General features: G+C 48.1%; 1 protein-coding gene across 1 annotated transcript in view; it reads right to left on the bottom strand.

Moving 5' to 3' along the window:
- The window catches only part of dpy (dumpy), a 114,492-nt gene that overhangs the window by 72,441 nt on the left and 20,930 nt on the right, over positions 1 to 21,121 (bottom strand). The window contains exons 3-10 of the mRNA XM_064679377.1: positions 19,528 to 19,753; positions 19,348 to 19,449; positions 19,155 to 19,271; positions 11,286 to 11,789; positions 10,720 to 11,073; positions 2,688 to 9,968; positions 1,915 to 2,223; positions 52 to 1,860 (exon numbers count right to left, since the gene is read on the bottom strand). Of these exons, the coding sequence (XP_064535447.1) occupies positions 52 to 1,860; positions 1,915 to 2,223; positions 2,688 to 9,968; positions 10,720 to 11,073; positions 11,286 to 11,789; positions 19,155 to 19,271; positions 19,348 to 19,449; positions 19,528 to 19,753 (10,702 nt within the window). The remainder of the gene's footprint in view (positions 1 to 51; positions 1,861 to 1,914; positions 2,224 to 2,687; positions 9,969 to 10,719; positions 11,074 to 11,285; positions 11,790 to 19,154; positions 19,272 to 19,347; positions 19,450 to 19,527; positions 19,754 to 21,121) is intronic.

Raw genomic sequence — 21,121 nt, 5'->3', positions numbered from 1 at the left:
GGATGTATATTTATATAACTTATCCGTATTGATCTCTATTAAGTCACTTACAGTGCACATAGGCATCGCCGTTGGGGAAGTCCTCGGGACAGTAACATTCTGCCTGATCGTTGCTCAGCACGCGGCAGGCGGCATTTAGACCGCAGGGTTGTTCATGGCATGCATTAACCAAAGTACCTTCGCATAGGCAACCCTTGTGGGCATCGCCCATGCAGCCATCCATGCAGGCACATTCGTAGCCTCCGGGTAGCTCAATGCACTTGGAATTCACGCCGCAGGGATTGTTGGAGCAGCCGCCATCTAGTGGCTGACATTCGCTGGCGGGATTGCCAAAGAAGTCCGGTGGGCATGAGCATTGGGCCTTGCGATTGACCACACGACATTGCGCATTGGTGCCACAGGCTCCAAACTCGAGGCATGGATTGCGACACTTGCCTTGATCGCAGCGTTTACTCGACTCGCAGTCGTTATCCTGTCGACACTCAAACTGTACACACTCCTTGCTTGGCTCGCCCTCATAGCCGTCTGGGCAGTAGCACAGCATACGATGCTCCGACACTGTGCACAGCGCATTGCGACCACAGGCCCTGTCATCGGCACAGGGATCAACGCACTTGCCATTTAGGCAGCTCTGGTCAGCAGCGCAGTCTCCATTCGATTTGCAGCCGGCAATGCAGGCACCGCGCTCGCACAGCTGTCCCAGCGGACACTGACGCTTGGCGCCGCACTTGTTGCGGCACTTGCCACGTGCGCACTGCTGTCCGCAGTCGCAGTCCTCAGTGCGGCTGCATTTTGCGGCGCAATAGGCGCCGCTTTCGTCACATTCGCAGCCTGGATGACAACGCTCGGGCGGCAGCTGGCAGCCGGTTAGGCCATCGCCAATGAATGCAGCTGGACACTGGCACTGGACGCCGTGATTAATGACAAGGCATTCAGCGCATTGCCCACACTGGCCGGGTGCTTGGCACGGATTTTGGCACTTCTTATTAACGCAAGCCTCTTCGCTGGCGCAGCTGAGATCGTTGCGGCATCCCGTTTGGCATACGCGATTCTCGCAGATCTGACCTTGAGCACAGGCGCTATCCGTGTTACACACGGTGCGACATGTGCCGCGCATACAGCGCTCATCTGAGAGGCAGTTCTGATCGTTGCGGCATTTTCCCTGGCAACTGCCCGCATAGCATAACTGATTTGAATCGCAGTCCTCGTTGCGACCACAGGCAGTGCGTGGTGCCTTGCATGCCACGTCGGCTTTGCCACTGAGTCCCTCGGGGCAGCTACATTGCTTTCGATGATCGATGGCCTGGCAAAGTGCATTGGTGCCGCAGGCAGTGGGCTCCGAGCAGGGATCTACGCATTGCTGGCCAATGCAGGCCAAATGATTGGGGCAGCCTTGATCGGAGCGGCAGCCCGTGACGCAGTTAAGTCCCAGACACAGCTCTCCATTGGCACACTCGTTATCATGGCGGCAGAGCGGCTTGCAGACACCCTGCTGGCACCGCTCGTTGGTCAAGCAGCCGGCATCGTCGGCACACAGTGGACGACAGACGGACTCAAAACAGGCCAGGCCATTGTTGCAGTCGCGGTTCTCATGGCACTCCAGAGGGGGCGTGCGCACACAACCCACCTGGGGTGTGGGGTTGGGCACCATATTGTCCAGACAACTGCAGCTGGCGCGATGATTTGACACCGAGCATACGGCGTTGGGTCCGCAAGGATTCTCAACGCAGGGATTGACGCACTTATCGTTGCGACAGGACTCGGAAGCGCTGCAATCGTCATCCACGTGACATCCATAGACGCACTTATTATGCAGGCACACATGGCCCAGGAAGCAGTCGTTGTCGACACGGCAGGTTACTAAGGAAAGATGATAATTGGAGGAGTCTACTTCGGCGGTTGGAAACTACTTACGCATGCAGTTGCCACGCAGGCACTTTTCATTGGAGGCGCACTCCAGATCATTGTGACAGCTGGGCAGGCACATGGAGTCACGGCAGGTGTAACCAGGCGCACAGTCACCATCGCAGGCCACCGGCACACGCACGCACTCCTTGGCTGCGTCGCCGGTAAAGCCCTCCGGGCAATGGCACTGTTTGACATGGCTGAGCATCAGGCATTCGGCATTCTGGCCACATGCCTGCGGTTGCTGACAGGGGTCGAAACATTGACCGCCCTGGCACACTTCCGATGGAGCACACTCAGTGTCAAGCAAGCAGGCAGCTGTTGGTAGATTCGATAGAATTAGCAAAGATACAATTGGATTTGGCTGCCTAGCTTTTGGTTGGCGTTACGGTCTTGCCTTGTACGTGTGGTGTTGTTGTCGCGTGTTTATGTTGTTGTTTAGTTTACAGTTAGTCTATGCTACGGGTAGCACTGTGATCAAAGCCAGTCCAAAGTTAGACCAGAGCTACGAGAACAGCTCTTGCAGTTGCTGCAGTATTGAGTCTTAAGGCGAAGGCTTAATATATTCAACGCCGGCTCAGGAAGAAGAGATTCTTCGCTTAGCTGGCTTTGTATGCATACCTCTTGACTGAAAACACAACCCACAATAAGTATTTGTGCTAGTTTGTAAGTGTGTAAGTAGTTAATTAAGTATGTGGCTAGTTGGTAGCTGGTAAATGTCTAGTAGTCGGTTTTAGCCACTCGGGTTTGTGCTCGGGTTGGTGTTTGGTGTTAGTACTTACGTTTACAGACGCTATCTGAGCAGTATGTGTTGGTGGGGCAATCGCTAGTGATTTGGCAGGGCATTGGCAATGGCTTGCAACCGGCCAGCCGGTCAGCGGGTTGGCCGTCGTAGCCATTGCGGCATGCACAGTGCGCCACATGACCTTTCGGAACACATTCCGCATTGGGGCCACACTGCAGCTGAGCGCACACATCCTGGCATTTGGGTACTCCGTTAGTCTTGGTGCATGCGGCATGCGGGGGACAATCGTCGTGGGTCACGCACTCGACGGAGCTGCGGCAACCCTCGTTGTAGGGATCGCCGACGAGACCAGGTGGACAGGTGCATTTGTAGGAGCCACGCGAATTGCGACAACGGGCGCCGGGACCGCACGGCGCGTCCTTACAAAAGTCAATGACATCACAACGGATGCGCGGATCGCCACTGAAGCCGGGCTGACAGTGGCACACCTGATGATGATTCTCGGTAGTGCAAAGTGCATTCTCGCCGCACGGCTGGCCAATCAAGCAGGCGATCTTGCACATGTGATTGTCGCAGCTTTTATCGTTGGAGCAGTCAGCATCGGTGCTGCACTCGATCTTGCGGCAGCCAGAGCGGGCATCCCCAAAGAATCCCTCCTTGCAGGTGCAGTCGGGCTCATGGGAGCGAGCAATGCACTCCGCGTTGCGTCCACAGGCAGACCGTCCTAGGCAGACAGATTCACATCGAGCACGTCCATAGGCATCGACAAGGCAAGTTTCATCCTCGCCGCAGTCGCTATTAACACTGCACTCCATCTCCTTGACGCAAATGTTGTTTTGGCAGAACTGGAACTGTGGACAGGTGGTGTTCGTCTTGCATGTGCTCTTGCAGACGCCCTGCAGACATAGCTGCTCCGAAATACAATCGCGATTACTGCTGCATAAAGGACTGCAGATTCCGTGCGCACAGATGCTGCCCTGTGGACACTGAGTATCCTGTTGGCAGTATTGAAGCTGCACACAGCCTTGCTTAGCATCTCCAGTGCTGCCCGATTCGCAGGCACATACTCCAATATGATTCTGCACCGAGCATCGCGCCAGCGCACCACAGGCATTCGGGAGCGAGCAGGGATCAATACACTTGGCATCTAGGCAGGCCTTATCAGCGCCACAGTCGCCATTGTCGGCGCACTCGATGTGCACGCATTCTACTTGCGGATCTCCACGCGAATTGGCGGGACAACTACAAATGGCATTGTGGGACTGGGCTAAGCAGTTTGCATTTAGCCCACAAGCGTTTTGGCGCTCACAAGGACTACGGCATCGGGAGTTCTGGCAGCTGGCCGTGGTCGGGCAGTCAGCATCGCTGAGGCATTCGCTGGGATCGCGACAGCCCGCCTGCAGAGGATCACCAATTAGTCCCTCGGGACACTTGCAGTTGTAGCTGCCGGGCAGATTGTCGCAGAAAGCTGTGCTATGACAAGGCTGTTGTAGGCACTCGTTAATATCCTCGCAAGCTCCATTGATAAGCTGATAGCCTTCGTTGCATTCACATAAGGCTTTGTGATCTGATACCTGGCAGCTGCCCTTACCGCAGCTGATTAGGTCACATGGTTTAATGCAGCGATTAGTCTCCGCATCACAGGCGCGATCACTCGCGCAATCCACGTGATCAATGCACTCTACTTTGAAACAACCGACGCCAGTGTCATTGGGATCGCCCAGATAGCCAGCAGGACAGGTGCACACTGACTCATGGGCTTCCGCCTGGCATTGCGCATTGGCTCCACATACCGTGTGCAAACAAGGATCCGTGCACTTGCCATGAATACAGGACAAGCTATTGGCGCAATCCTCAGGCTTGTTGCACTCTCTCGGCTTTGTGCAACCCTGTTGTGTGTATCCATCTCCAACGGTGCCCTCCGGGCAGACGCAACGATAAGAACCAGGCACATTTTCACATTTCGCGGTGGCATGGCATGGCTGCTCCGTGCACTCATCAATGTCCGAGCACCCGAAAGGTGTGCCAATAAATCCATTAGCGCACTTACACTTTCCAGTCAAACATAGTTCGGTAGGTGGACAATCCGCATCCGATTCACAGCCAGGCTGGCAGGTGCGATCGCTGTTGCAGATCTCGCCCGCCAGACAATTGTTGCTGGTGTAGCAGACCTTTCTGCAGACCTGTTGGTAGCATCGTTCTCCGACGGCGCAGGCGGAGGTCTTAGTGCAGGGCAGATTACACTGATTGCCAATGCACATATGACCGCTCGGACACTGGTTACTGGCCAGACAGGGAGAGGGCACCCGCACGCAACCCTGTTCGGGTGTTGGGTTACCCTCGAAGCCATCCGGGCAGGTGCATTGACTGCGATGCTCGGCAATGCTACAGAGCGCATTGGGTCCGCAGCTAGTGCTTGATTCACAAGGATCCATGCACTTGTTGCCAATGCACGACTGCTCCTGCTTGCACTCCTTGTTGCTGCGACAGCCGATGGCGCAGTGACCCTCCATGCAGGCCAAGCCCTTGGCGCACTGGCTGTGATCCAGGCAGGCGACAACGCATACATTTCCCAAGCAGCTCTCACCATCGGAGCAGTCCTGTGTGTTGCGGCATGCCACGCGGCACTGGCCATTGTAGCACAGCTCACCTCCACAATCGACGTCTGTCAGACACTTGGAGGCACTACGTGCGCAGCCGTTCTTGGCAGAGTCGGAGATTGGCTGGAATCGCAGCGGACAGCTGCAAACCGCCTTCCGATTGACCACCTTGCAGTCCGCATTGGCTCCACAGGCATTATCGCAGGGATTTAGGCAGCGTCCTCCAGCGCAGATGGTATTTACCGGGCAGTCAGCATCGCCATTGGGGCACTGTCCATCTGGACGGCAGCCACTAGTATTGGGTTGAGGCTCGCCCACAAATAGGGGCGGGCACTTGCAGCTGGCGCCGTCGGGCGTGACCTCACATATTGCCGTGGGATGGCAGCTGCCAGGTGCACAGCCATTTTGCTTAACGCAAGCCACCTCGGGCAGTGGGTTTCCACGGTAGCCGGGCGGGCACTGGCAGACGGCGCGGTGATCTTCGGCCAGGCAAATAGCATTTTCTCCACAGGATTCCTCATCGCACACATCGTAACAGGTGTGCGTCATGCGGTTACACATTTGATTAGTTGGACAATCATGGTTGTAGACGCAGGGCACGCTCTGGCAGCCGTTAAACGGATCGTACGGATCACCTGCGTAGGGGCCTGGTGGGCACTGGCACTGTGCCTGGTGATTGTTCGTGATGCAAACGGCACGTGGTCCACACTTGACGCTGTCACAAGCGGATCGGCAGCTCAGCGACTGCGTGGACTCGTCCTTAATGCACGCCTCCGATTCAGGACATTCAGCATTACTACGGCACTGATGCTTGCGCTCCAACTGGCAGCCATTGCGATCGTTGGGATTGCCTACAAATCCACTGAGGCAATCACAGCGTCCTTGATGATGGCGGGCAACGCAAATCGAGTTGGCCGGACAGGTGAAGGCATCACAGATGGCAACACACTTAAGCACACCTAGTACGTCAGGGCGGCAAGCGGAGCCATCCGGGCAGTTCTCATCACTGGTGCAGTCGGGTAGCGAAGGCTTCTCGCATGAGGAGACAACTGGATTCCATACGAAGCTATCCGCACAGTTGCAAATGGCGTGTCCGGCTGGATTGATCTTGCAAAGCTCGTTGGGACCACAGACAACGTTGGAGCACAAATTAATGCACTCGCGACTGCCTAGTGCGTCTGTTTGACAGCCAAAACCACGATTGCAATCCTTGTCAGTCTTGCATTTATTTTCAAGATCGGGAACTTTGCGTTCAGGCTGGCAACCTACTTGTAGATTGCTCGGATTTCCAAAGTATCCGTCGGCGCAGATACATGACGAACGATGATCATCAGCCACACATAGCGCATTGGGACCGCATTGTATCTTGGAGCAGGCATCCACGCACTTGCGCAAGCCCTTACCCAGCTGGAAGCAGATCTCCGTGTGGCGGCAGTCCGCATCGTTGCCGCACTGGCCGCGTATGTTGCAGCCTTGGCTCAGATCATGCGGATCTCCCACATAGCCCAGCGGGCACAGACATTTGCCCGCATCGCAAATAGCACGCGGCCCACACGCTGTGTTGGAGCATAAATTCTTGCACTGGCCACCTTGACAGCTGTAGCCATCGGGGCATTCTACGCCCTCGCTGCACTGACACTGGCTGGCATCTTGACAGAATTTGCTCTCAATGGGCTGGCAGCTGCTGTATGGATTGCCAGCATGGCCGGATAGACAGAGACACTCAAAGCTACCCGCTGTGTTAAGGCAGGCAGCGTTTAGGCCGCACGGCTTGTTGGCGCACTCGTCCACATCCTGGCAGCCCACATAGGGGTTGCCGTTAAATCCTTGTGGACATATGCAGGTAATCTGATTATCCGCACCACGGCACTCGGCATTCGGTCCGCAGCTGTTTGGTTGGCAGACGTTCTTTTTCTGGGCGCCGCATCCCTCGTAGGGATTGCCAAAGGTGCCTGGGTTGCAGGCGCAACGGCTCTGGCCTAGTCCGTACTCGCAATGCGCATTTTCGCCGCAGTTGGGTGAGCATTTGGCTTGTTCGATGGGTGGCATGCATAGCAGATCAGGATTGCCCACAAAGTTAGGCTCACAGACACATTTACCGTTGTTCTTGTCGCAGGTGGCGCCAATGCCACAGACAACGCCCTCGCAGCGTTCCTTGCAGCGTCCATTAATGCAGATCTGACGCTCATCGCAGGGTCTAGAGGCAGTGCACTGATCAGTGCTGCAGCTTCCTCCCGGAAAGGGATTGCCTAAGTAGCCCTGTGGGCACTTGCAGGTGGGTCCCTCGCTGGTGGGTATGCAGAGTGCGCCATCACCGCAGATGATGTCCTGGCACTGCGATACACAATCGCCATCGGCGTTCTTGACGAAACCTACACGACAGCGGCACCAGCCCGCATGCTGTTCTGTCTCGCAATAGGCGTTGGAGCCACATAGCAAACTGGCGCAGGGGCTGAGGCAGCTGCCATCCAGACAGGCTAGATTGCTGGCGCAGTCTTCGTTGTTGGAGCAGGTGCTCTTTGGTACGCCGTTCTCCAGTATGCAACCACTCTTGTAGGGATCACCGGTAAATCCCTTGGGGCAGACGCACTGGTAGCCGCCCTTTTTGTTCACACAGTACGCACCATAGGCGCAGGGCAAGTGAGCGCACTCATCTTCATCGGTGCAGCCGAGCAGCGGATCACCTTTGAATCCCGCTTCGCACATGCACTGCGGTGGATCGGAGGGCGTGCACTTGGCATTGATGCCACAGGCGAAACGCTCACAGGGACTCTTACACTTGTTGTTATCCTGTGGATCCAGAAAATAGGGCGGCGGGCAAACACATTCGCCTGGCTGTATACATTTCTCATTGCTGGCGCACTCCTTGTCAGCAGCACACTTCCGCTGTGCCGGCGCGCAGAGTCCATTGTACGCATCTCCTTGGTAGCCCTCGGGGCAGTGACAGCTGTAGCCGCCCTGTTGGTTGACACATTGAGCCCCATAAGCGCATAGCTGAGCACCACGTTCCTCGCACTCATTGACATCTATGCAGCTTCCATCCGGCTGGGTTTGGTAGCCCTTGGGGCAGGCGCAGTAGCTAACACCGCCCGCTATAGAAATGCACTCCGCACCGCTGGGGCATGGCTGTCCACTGGAGCAACCAGCTAACACGCAGCTGTTACCGAGCAGCTTATACGGTGCTTGGCATTGGCACTCGGGACTGCTGCAGATCTCGCACATAACGAAGGGATTACCGGTGTGTCCTTGTGGACAGCGACACTCGTAGCTGCCGGGAAGATTTTTACAGAGGGCATTCAGGCCACACGCAGGCTTTACGCGCTCGGCCCCACACTCATCAAGATCCTGGCACTGGCCACTCTCGGGATTACGCTCATATCCTTGGCGACAAATACAAACACTGCCGCCTGTAAATGTATCCTGAACACAGCTTTCGCCCAAGGCGCACGGACTGGTATCGGAGCAGCCTACAGTCTTGGCTGTGGCGCAGCCTTCGCCATAGGCATCTCCAGTAGATCCACCTGGGCATTGGCACAAATACCCGCCGGCTGTGTTGCTGCAAATTGCATTGGCAGCACAGGGATTGGCGCGGCACTCGTCGATATCACTGCATCCTCCTGGTAATGCTGCATTACCCGTATAGCCTGGCGCGCAGAGGCACTGTGCTTGTCCATTAGCTAGCATGCATTGGGCATGGGCGCCGCAGTCGCGTGTTTCGCAGGGATGTCGACAATCGTTGCCAATATTGGGTTCCGGGCACAGACAGCGTTTGGTCTCATCGCAGATGGCATTTCCGGGGCACTGCTCGTTGGTGGCGCAGCTAACGATGGGAACGCAGCGCACTGAAGGATCCGGGTCTGGAAGTGTGCCCTCGGGGCAGCGGCACGTGTAACCGCCTCCTGGCATATTGACACAATCAGCACCAGAGCCGCATTTACCACCCGCACGACACTCATCCACGTCTAGGCACTTGCTGTGTGGATCACCCGAGTAGCCGGGTGGACAAGCGCAACTATAGCCACCGGGTGTATTGGTGCAGCTGGCATTTTGGCCACAGCTGCCAAAGGGTCCATGCAACACATCGCACTCATCAATATCCACGCATCCGGCGGCCACATCACTCGGATTATAGGTCCAGCCATCCTCGCAGACGCAGTACGCTTCGTTCTGATCCGGCTTGCAGTAGGCATGAGCACCACAGTGCACATCCTCGCAGGGCTGCTTGCAGGCCATTCGCGGAGGGCTGCCCACGTAGCCGGCTTCGCAGTCGCAGCGATAAGAACCGGGCGTGTTCAGGCACTGGGCATGCGGGCCGCAGGCCTCTGCGTGAGTGCGACACTCATCAATGTCTACACAGCTGGATCCAATGGGTTCGAATCCGTCCAAGCAGAAGCACTGGTTCTCAATGCACTCGGCATTGTTGGTGCAATCAAAGTTGCTGCGACATAAAATGTTCACATCGACTTGTTCGCAGGCCACTTTTGGATCGGGCTTTCCGTCATAACCCTGCGGGCATTTGCAATTGTAGCCCGGCACGGCATTTTCACAGATCGCATGCTGTCCACATGGCTTATCCAGTGCGGCGCATTCATCGATATCCACGCAGCCGCGGAACGGATCACCGGTGTAGTCCGGTTTGCACGAGCAAACGAAGCTGCCGATGGTGTCCGTACACATCGCGTTTTCTCCGCAAGGATTATCCTGGCATTCGTTGATGTCTGCGCACGTTCACGGTCATGTTGTGCAGGGGGTGAGGGGTAGGTGTATTTGAGGGGAGCAGGCAGCGCGTGTTTATTGGCGTGTTTTGTAGCGTTTTTGTTTCGGGTCAAGAAGGAAGGTGGTTAAATATATTGTAATTAATTAAATTAGTAATCAAATCAAACAATACAATATTATGAAATATGTGAAATCATAGCGTGAAAGTCGGGGGAGCGGGTGTTGGAAAAAGTTTTTGGATTGGGAAATAGAAAATACTGAAGGAAGCTGTCTGAGTAGCAAAGGAAGCGGATATAAAAGCGAGGTTTGGAAGCTCTCAATACTTGTAAAAAAGCAGCTGAAAGCGTATGACGAGAGGAAGCACAGAGTAAAAAAGAGTAAGAGAGCAGCTGCTAAAGCTTACAAAAGCCATGCGTAATTGTTGTTGCGTTTTGCAAGCCTAAGCTAAGCTTCAACGCTCTTTATAGTCTAAAGTAGAGATGAGCGCGGGCCAAAATACGAAACAAACAATATTTGGATTCTTAACTTAAAAATTTGAATCAGAAAGAAATTGCAATATCAAGTTGCATTTATATTTCTTTTTGTTTTGAAAGAATTATAGAAAGCTTCTTTAATTGTATTCCAATTATGACCGTGAGTTACTTTATCGTATTTTGACGCGTATTCATCTCTGAGCCGATAGCCAAATTCTCAGTTAATGAGAATTGAACTTTCTGACTTTCTGGCAAAACATGCAAACAGGCAAATACTAACTCTCGCAGTGCAAATAGCCCTGTCCTTGAAATCCGCTTGGACAAAGACAGCGATATGAGCCCGGGAAGTTGATGCACTTGGCGTTGGTACCACATTTGGCCACACCATCCGGCTGGTTGCACTCATCGATGTCCAGGCAGGCCAAACCAGCGCCCGATGTCGGGGCTGGTGTTATAAGTGTATCGCCATCGGCATAGCCCAGTTGTAGTGTGGGTGTGGCCACCATTGGCGCCTCGGCGTGCGGATCATGCTCAAGCACAAAGCCCAGTGGACAACGACATTGAAAGCTACCGCCCAAGTTCACGCATTGAGCACCCAAACCGCATGGATTGTTAATGGCGCATTCATCGACATCTGCTGGCGTTTATTCGTGTTAGGCATTAATAATATTAATGAATCAAATTGCGGTGCATTTATGTGTTGCAAGTGGCAAGTATGTGTGTGTGTGTTGTGCATGTGTGCGTATTCGGCCGAAACAATTGTGCAAAAATTTTTAAAACATGATGGCAATATGTCAAATATGATAATACATTCTTCAGCATATTTTGCAATCTTCTTGTACTCACCCTCGCAGCCGTGCATCGGGTCACCGCTGAAGCCATCGGGGCAAAGGCAGCGAAAGCTGCCATCCGTATTCAGGCAATCCGCATTGCGTCCGCAAGGCGTGCGTGCGCATTCGTCCAGATCGACGCAGCCCTGTTCGGCGCGTCCATCGCCATCGTATCCCGTCGGGCAGTTGCAGCGATAACTGCCCTCGAGATTCGTACATATGGCACCTGGTCCGCACACGTTCGGATATGCGCATTCATCAACATCCTGACAACCGTCATAAGGATTGCCCACAAAGCCTTCGGGGCAGGCGCACGTGTGGTTGCCGGGCGTGTTTATGCACTGGGCATGGGCGCCACAGGCCAGCGGATTGCTGCACTCGTCAACGTCCGTGCACAGCACCTCTCCGTCTCCCGTATAGCCGTCCTTGCACTTGCAGAGGAAGTGCGCCGGCAGATTACAGCATTCGGCATTCTCCACGCAACGCGACGCTATCGCCGGATCTTGGCATTCGTCAATGTCTGCAACAACAATCATAATAGAAAAGGCATGATTAATCGAGTGTGCTTGGACACAAATGAGACGCAATTAAAATCTAAAAGCCCCACCAAACGAAAGACTTAAGCTACAAACTTGCTACCGTGGGGACGCTCTACGCATTTGCCGCTCGACTGCACATCGCATGTAGCTGCGATGTTGGCCCATCTGACCGACCCACCACTAAGTGGCTTTGGCATTTGAAATTTGCATGTTACGCATGACATTTCAGTGTCATCTACGTAAGTGTATATATTTATGTGGAGCTAAGCCAAACCAAGCAGCAATGTCAATGCGCACAGGATGCACCAGTTGCATACATTTACCAAACCAATTAGATCTTAGGCTGGCAGTGTGCACGGTGCAAGGTAATTGTTTATGTTTAATTTTTTATTTAGTTTAATTAAATAACAAACATTTACTATTAAACACATTCTGATTTTAATTATTTTGTTTGAAGCTTATAATGCAAATGGCACCAAGTGCATTTCTATTTCTGACCCTTTTTTTTTGGTATACGAAATTTATCGATATCTTTTAATGCTAGAATGACACTTGAAAGCTCTAATCTAATTTTTATCTACTTTTATGGCTTTCATTATAAGTTTTTAAATTGAATTACATACTATTTACTGTTTAATTCATTTAATTTTTTTTTTTTAATTTAGTTGTGAGTCGAGCAATACTATTTATTACATCTATCAAAGTATTGATACACTAAATTTGTCTCATAATCAAATAGATCATTGATCAACTTTTTCCTTTTTCCCTTTCAGATGGATAGTGAAGCTTAATTATCTTCTAGTTGGGAGCTTAATTGGGTATGTGATCTTTATCAATTATTAAAATCTTTGCTTTTGTTTTTTATTTTGTAATTGTTTATTTTGATTTGTTTCGAATTTAATTGCTTTATTTTGCTTGAGGATGGTGGTTTTTAATTGGACGTATGTATCCGTAGTCAGCTCATGCGGAAGCACTACATTGAGCTTTCCGCTCCAAAAGCCCACAGAACGTTGAGAATTCAATCGAATACCCCCGAAGCCAATGAAGCGGCAACTGGCAAAAGGGCCCCATACAGATACAGATGTATTTACCCAATGGACGTTCTCTTTGGGTAACTGTGGGCCATTAATCATTGGGCATATGGATAAGAGATGTTGTACATTTATAGCTAATATGACATAAGTACAAAAGTTGGCAAAAGCCAAAGACAAGGACGCGTACAGAGAGTGAGATGTGTGCGATGTGTGAGTGGAGTGCCTTGTAATTATGAGCAGTCGAGCGAGTTGCGCAGTTATAATTACTAGTTTTTAGCTTATAAATTAAGAGGATCATCACTCTAAAACTGGTATTCCCCCACCAACTATCTTTCACCTCTCTCTCTCTCTACATATCCAACTGATATGGCTGCATTCCATGATTTGCTGCTGCAACGCCAGCAATTGCTAACTCTGATTACTCAATGTCATCGTCTTCGTTCGCCTGTCTGCCAGTTGGCAGTTGGTAGCGTTGGCCAGAAGTTTAGCCAGAAGCAGGAAGCATTCTATGTTCTTCTAAGTTTCAATGTCAGTTTAATTACTTTATGCAGTGCGGTTACTGAAGGCTGAGACAGAAGGTTGTCCAGGCAGCCCAGTCCCAGTCCCAGTCCTAGGCCCAGGCTTAGGCCATTGACCAAAGGCCATTGGCCATCTGGTTGTGGCTCCTGCTGCCAGCTATCATATTTTTCAGTACGCTTGACGTCAGGTGCAAAATTCAATTTATTTGCGCCTCAGCAACTAATTATAATAGAGATTTTTGGGGCAAAGTTCTACTCCATTCGATGTGGGCGTGGGCCAGCCTTGGGCTAAATGTTGTAGCTCTCCGGTTGAAAACCAATCAAATATGCGTGACTAAATGTAATTAAGTTGAATGCATGTTGAAAACGATGCTGACATAATTCTCTCGTATTCTCAACCATACGTGGTTCAGATTTCCGGCTGGCTTCGGAGTTTAAGGCTTGATTAGAACCACTTTTTTTCGAGTGGCATTTGAAGAAGTCACAAATTGTTTCACTGAGAACTGACAGTTATCATACCCTTGCTTAGGGTATTTTAACGTTGACATGAAATAAGTAACGTTGTTTTGGACCTTATAAAATATAGTACTATTATAGCACTTGGTGCCATTATAGCATTGTGGCCACCGAAGCTTATTTGAAACTCTTACTAAGAATGTAAATATTTTAGGGTATGCGAACTAGGGGAGTCAAGCCTATATGTCAAGCCTCTCTGTAAATGAGACGAGTTTAAAATTCGATCACTTAACCACAAAGCTGACAGGTTCGGCGAGGGTATTAAATAATCGGCATCTCCTATGTTCCCATTATGGTTGAATTATATAAAAATCAAGTTTAGTCGGTTTGGCAAACATTCTGCACTTTGTTTAATTGCACTAATCAACACTAATTAGCAGTTGTCGCTGTTCGAGTATTGTAAAATGCTAAACAAAAATCTACATAGATGATACAGCGTGGTCTGGTCTGTTATATGTCGTCTGGTCTAGCTGGCGTCCATCTAATAAATCTATGTAATTGTTCAACTAATTAGCATTTGCAATTTGTTGTTGCTTTTTTATTTGAGTTATGACATTCGTGCCACAAATTTTTGCACTATTTTAACGTATCTCTCGCATATTCGAATATGTGTATTCGCTTATAGAAGAGCAGCAATTTACGAGCGGACATGACTTTCATGCTCGACTGCTGTACGATGATGGGCTGCTCTAAAAAAACAGACAGAAACACACAAAACTCAAAAGTCTATGTGGCTAATTTATGGTAAAGCATAACTAACTAACATTTGAACTTGAGCAAAAACTGAAGCGAATAAGAAACAATTTAAAAAGCTTGCGTGTTGCGAGTGCTCGACTAGCAGATACCCTCAGCAATGCTTTGAAGTTGCCTTGTCCTGCGAATAAACACATTCAAATGAAAAAATCTGCTCACACTTTTAGAATAATTAGTATCAAGGCTCAAACATTTTAAGTTGAGTAATAAATTGGATAAGCCTATAAGATACTATGCCTCATATACAGCCCAAAGTTGTTACTCCAAGAAGTTATAATATTTGCGAAAGAAAAAGGCGCAGATATCTTGATGGATCTAAAAAAAACATTTCTAGGTCGAAAATGCCCTCTATATAACGCGTTCAGGGTATTAAACATGTATAAATAGTGCATAACATGAGGAAAAAATAAAATTAGCTAATAAATTTGTGGCGCAATTATGCGTTAAGTATGTAAGGCAAAAAGATCAAGGTCGGGGCCGACAGTCGGCCCAGTCAAGTGATGTCAGCCGGCGTCGAAGTTGAAGTCATGGGTGGCTCAATTGGCAGCGCCGCCTACTGGCTGCGTAAATGTGGCAACATGCTGTGATGGAAGGGCGATGAGGAGCGAGGGGTGGCAGCTATAATGAGGCGTGTCAATGCCAACGCCTTTAGCCATTTTCATGGCTTATCAGCGGCAGCTACGACACGGCAATTAATTGCTGCCATTTTTTTGATATGCAAAAAGTGCAAAGTACCAAAAGAAAATATACATACATATATTTACTATATACGATATATAGGTCTATACTGCAGATTAAACACGTTCGCTCTATAAAAGCTAGCGACTCTTATCAGCTGACGTTGATCAGAAACTGTGCGTCGAACTGGCTGTAGCTCTTGTAACTGGGAGCTGGGAGCTGAGAGCTGGAGCTGGAGCTGGCGTTGAAGGCAGTGCCGTTTGCGGCTTTTGAGGACAGCATTAAGCGCCGACAATGCTACCGCCTCATGCGTTGCCAATGCCGCCAAAGCTGCGCTACGTGGGCCACAATCTATTTTATCCGTTTTAATGATCTGCCCCAGTTAGCGAAACGAAAGGGAGCAGACGCCTGGTGAACGTGGCAAACAAACTAAAATAACAACAAGAACAACATACAACAAACAGAGCAAGAGAACAACAACAGCTGCAACAACTTGCAAGATTATTTCGTGTTGTTGCTGTTGCTCTTGCTGTTGCCGTCTCTTGACTGCCGCAAAGATGGTTATAAATTTAGCACTCAACTCGAGGCACTCACTCCATTTTTCTGGTTGGCGCGTTGCAAGACAAATGCATTAGAAACAGCTATTGACTTGCTACAAACTAACAAACTAGGTGCCAATGTGTGTGTGCGTTTGTGTGTGTTGCAATTTTGTCTTTCCCGTCTTCAGACTTAAGGCTTCATTGCATAACTGGACTTTGGCGTTGCGTTAACGAAGCCATCGCCAAATGCATGCATCTGAGTTATGAACATGAAATAATGCGAATGTGCCACCAGGTCTGCAGCAGGTGGCAGCTCCACTTCATACCGTTAGACCCGGCAGCCAAACAGGTAGGCGCATAATCTCCTGCCACGCAAAATGTGTCTCCATCTATGTTACACTCAAAAGTGGGGGGAGAACTGGCTAGGCTAACTTCACGCTGGCCATGATTTCTTGCAAAGTTTATTGGGTGAACTTGAGAAAGCAATGAAAACTGGATATATACGAGTATATAGTCAAATGCAGACGGATGGCATTTTTATATGTTTCCCAGTGCCATAGAATATAGATAGTTGTGGACTGCCCAAGATATACAATATACAAAAAGAATAAATAGAAACAAAATAATTTATGCACTGTAATCTATTTTGGCTATAAACCTAGTTTAATCAGAATGAAAAAGTAATTACTACGACAAGGCCGAAATTTTCGTATAGTTATTTCAGATTTAAACCAAACAACGTAATTTTTGTGCAATAAATCCAATGACTGATTGTCCCTATTGGAGTTATATGTTAGTAAATAAAGTGGAAGCGCTCTTAAAGTAGATCAAAAATCCATTAAAAATTAAAATGCTTATCATACAAAAACTCAAATTTGCTTATGGAATACATATTCTATATGAAGCCAATCCGATTGAATTAAGCTTGGCTAAAATTGTTCAAAAACTGACAGACTAGAAATAGAAAGCAGGACGATATAATTTGTTGACTAAGCTTTGCATATTATAGCTTTGAAAAAGAGGCCTTCTTTGATGTGTGGACAAAAAATTATTCCCCCTACAAGGGTGACAAACGGAATTTCGCACAATATGATGATTAACTTTTTTAAAATGCTATTATCGGGCTTAGCTCAAAAATAGTTCCAATGCTGTGGGCACTTGAAATTTTTAACAGTGGGAATTATCAGTCAACTTGCGAATAATTAAAAGTAATTACGTACTAATGTAGCGTCGTTTTGAAGTCAATTCATCAAGATTTAATTAGATATACTCGTAGTGGCTTTGATTTGGTGCAGTTGGTGGGAAAGCCGAGAGTGCGTGCTAGAGGCATTCAAGTTGGGTTCAAGTACTTATTCCACGCACATGGGCAGACGAAACTTTCTCAGCATATTTAAAACAGGTTGATTCAAATGATTACAGACAATTTGAGATGTTCTGTGGAACTCAGACTGAGGCTTCGCGCTGGCGTAATGAAATGCATCATGAATACGTGTAATAGGCGAGAGAAGAAACGTTGGGAAGGGAATGGAATTAGATAATGCTCGTATGACTGAAATGCGATGCTGGCGTTACATGCCACTGGCCAGAATTTATGCATGCCTGCCGGTCGTTGCAAACTGTGACTCCACCCTACTGCCCCTCCCCCTACCAGTCGCCTGACAGTCGCTGCGAGAAGTCGTCACATGTAATCTAGAATCTCGGCAACGTCTTCATACTTAGTGGGGTAATGCCAGAGCGTTTGTGAAATTTGCGCTCGTTATCGCATTGTATCGTCCGAAACGGGAAGCGGGAAGAAGCATCAGCAGCAGCCGCAGCCGCAGCTAGACACATGCTCTTGAGTGTTGAAAGTTCTGGCGTGTCCATGTTTGGGGTCAGATTACATGACACTGATTCCACGTCTAACAGACGTGTGTGCTCGTAGGTACGATTATGTCTATGTCTGTTCCATGGCGCGAAAGCATTGCTACAAATGTTCGTGGTTTTCTTTCCTGCTGCCGCCACCACCACAGCCACATCCACCACCATCATTACAATCATCATCATCAACTCGAGCGGGAGCAGCAGCAGCCGCTATAGGAAGAGTTTCGCTGGTAAGTGGTACCTCGCTTAGAATCTTCTGCTTTTCAAGTTATTATTGTAGTTTTTAGATTTTTTCGTGCTCTTTTTCCTTTGTGGTACCATAATGTGTTTTCATTACGCAACATTAGGCCCAGTCCAATTATGGCTGCCAGTTTTTCACTGTCGAATAGGCAACGCAACCAAACAGGTGCGCCGAAGGGTTTTTGGGCCCACGCTGTGAGCAATTTAAAGAGAACAAGTAGATGAGTCAAGCTCATTAACCCGAGACATGTATTTGAAACTATATCAGTCTGGAGAAGACTAGGTGGGGACTACATTGGGAGCAGAAAAAGGAAGTCAGAAAGGGGAAAATTTATGAATGTGAATAAGAAGAATATGACACATATATATTCTATATAATAAACATTGAAAATGCTTGAAATCCATGAAGAGCAATTCAAAACGCAAACTGGAAATTCATTTTAAAACCAAAAAAGGGGATTTATTTATCCTATAGGAATAATAAAATATATTGAGATATAACACAAAAATTTAAAGCTACGTGAAAGCTGTAAGGCTAATCTAAAGTCTCTTTATGATTAAGCAATACTATTTTCACTCAAATCTAAAAAGAAAAATCTCCATCGCATTATTTATATAGAGTTGCAATTCTATTGGACCATTAGAAAGCCTTTAACTGAAACTCGGATGATATAATTCTGGTTCTAACGGCTTCGTTTGCCTGAGCCGCATCAGTTTCAATGTTCGCAACTCCGGCAATAACAGACTCATAACAAAGACGCTATAAGGTACGCGAGTGTAATCGCTACACGGTCATTATTATTGCCTCGCTGGATAAGTATACAGAGGAGATTCCATTGCTGGGCCATTGTGAGCTGAGGGAAAAGCTTTCATATTGTTATTGTTGTTGCTGTTTTGATGGCCGGCGCGTCTTTTGTTACATTTTCAAATAGAGGCTGGGCACTTGAGACGATTGAAACGGCTTGACTTGAAGAGATTTCCAGCGAAATAAACCGTTAGCATTAAGATCTATGGGTAACCTAGACTAAATCATGGTCTGGCAGGCAGAGTGGCAGCGGCAGCGGCAGCTAACCAGGCACCAATAATATAACAGACGTTGACGGAAGTACAAAACGGCAACAACAATCATTTGTACTGTTGTCGGGTCTTGGTGGTTGCTGGATCTGGTCGGTCATTAAGCTTATGCTAACAACATGGCTGGCACTTACCTTCACAATGGAAACCATCGCCGCGATAGCCCGGAAAGCAGGTACACGTGAAGCTGCCCAATGTGTTTGTGCAATGGGCAAACACATCGCATGGACGCTGCTTGCATTCGTTCTCATCTGTGAAGGAGAGTGGGTTTACGGTTATGTAAGATGAGACAAGCCCACATTGTTCGAGGAGCGCAGTTGAACTTACCCGGATCGACGCAATTGCAGCCGCCAAAGCCATCATTGCAATGGCAAACACCATTCAGGCAAACACCGTTTGTGCACTGTGTGCCATCCTTATCACAGTCATCTGGGGAAGAAAAGCAGTTTATCTTTAAGTAAACCCATTCCATAGGGCCGTGGTGTGGCGGGGTCTGTTGATACTTACTTGTGCATTTGAGCTCTTTGCTCAGCTCATCGGAACCAAGAAAACAGTCTTGATTACCGTCGCATATTCTCGATAGATCGTATAGTTGTAAATAGTCTGTAGACTCATTAACTTGGCAGCCAAAATAGCCATCTTCGAGATTCAGAAAGAATACTTCGCCTCGAAATCGACTATGCTTGTTTGGATTTGTCTTAAAGGGTTGTTTTTGTTGGTTTTGTGAATGTACCTGTTAAGCAAAAGAGTTTTTGGATTAATAAAGTGTTTATTACATTAAAACGAAAGAGATTAGACTCAAATTTGTGGAATCATTTTGATGGTACTGCTCAATTTTGTATTTTGATGTTGGTACTTAATAATATTCCGGTTTAAAGAGGTTGTCTTTATCCTAGTTCACAATTTATACATATATTTTTAAATAGGAACCTGTGATCCTTTAAAGCTTCTGGTCTGTGCTTGAAAGTATTTGCTGCATTAAATCTGGATACTAATATATATACTGCGCAGCCACGGATCAGTAAACTGATAGTGCATATTCTGAGTTTCTGTTCATTTCGAAGCTTAACCTCATATGTAAACTGATATAAGTAGTATATTCTGGATTTCTAAAATAAAGTTGTCAAATTGCGAACAGTTCTCGCCCCAAAGCTTAACCTCATTTTAAAAAAGGCAGCAGCAACCTTCGGAGTGTTTACTAAGTTTCGTTCGTATTTTGTGCTTTTAGTGGGACTCGAAACTAATTTAAATTCAAATTAGATACAGTAAAGTTAGCAGGCGTATCAACGTCAGAGCTTCTTCAACGAGATTTCCTAACCGACAGCGGCAGCTTGATGCGGTCCATATGGGCAGCATGTTCATACAGGTTTGCATTCAAAGCTACGTAGATATATCTTCTTGTGTTGTGTGTTGTTTTGCCAACGCTTAATTGTTACACTTGGCTGATTTTACTTTTATAAACACACAAAAACAAAAGTTGTTTGCCATATTTTCTCAGTATGCTTGTATACTTTTGTATAAAGATGTGTGTGTGGTGCCTGAGTGACTGACTGACTGACGGTACGGTGTGTTACTGTTACCAGCGCTCAACATTAGATAGCTATGAAAACGAGTTTGTCACTTAAGACCTTTTTGCGCTACTGCAAAACGAATTAAAACAAGTTTCATTTGGGTAACACATTGTGGCTCTTATATTTCGCATATTTTTTGTCCGATTTGTACTCGCAGCGCGATCAATTTTTACTTCCTACGTTTCGGCGTTCCATTCCAATGCAATCATTTTATGACAGAGTCGGGTTTGAGTTCCTGCTACGTTTTTGATGGCATCTGATTATAGGTTCCACCTTTGATATCAATCATTTCATATAATTTGACTAACTATACAAATTCTCATTAATTTCTCATTTGTGCTTGAAAGCAGGTGAAAGGTCAATACCCATCTGCAGAAACAAATGACTAAAGCCACAAACTTGAACTTGGCTTATGATTAACATAACTTAAATCGCCGCTCAATAATCGTTTAACATATAAATGAATTTTGATAAAATGATCTGGTTGCCTTTATTCACAAAAAATACTTTCTAGCAATTATCATTTGTAT

The sequence above is a fragment of the Drosophila montana genome, unplaced genomic scaffold (assembly GCF_035044405.1).
Source record: "Drosophila montana isolate Dmon_TW-CO22-7 unplaced genomic scaffold, ASM3504440v1 contig_1_1, whole genome shotgun sequence".
Taxonomy (NCBI): domain Eukaryota; kingdom Metazoa; phylum Arthropoda; class Insecta; order Diptera; family Drosophilidae; genus Drosophila; species Drosophila montana.
Note: the sequence above shows the minus strand (reverse complement) of the source record. Positions and strands in the feature narration are given on the sequence as shown.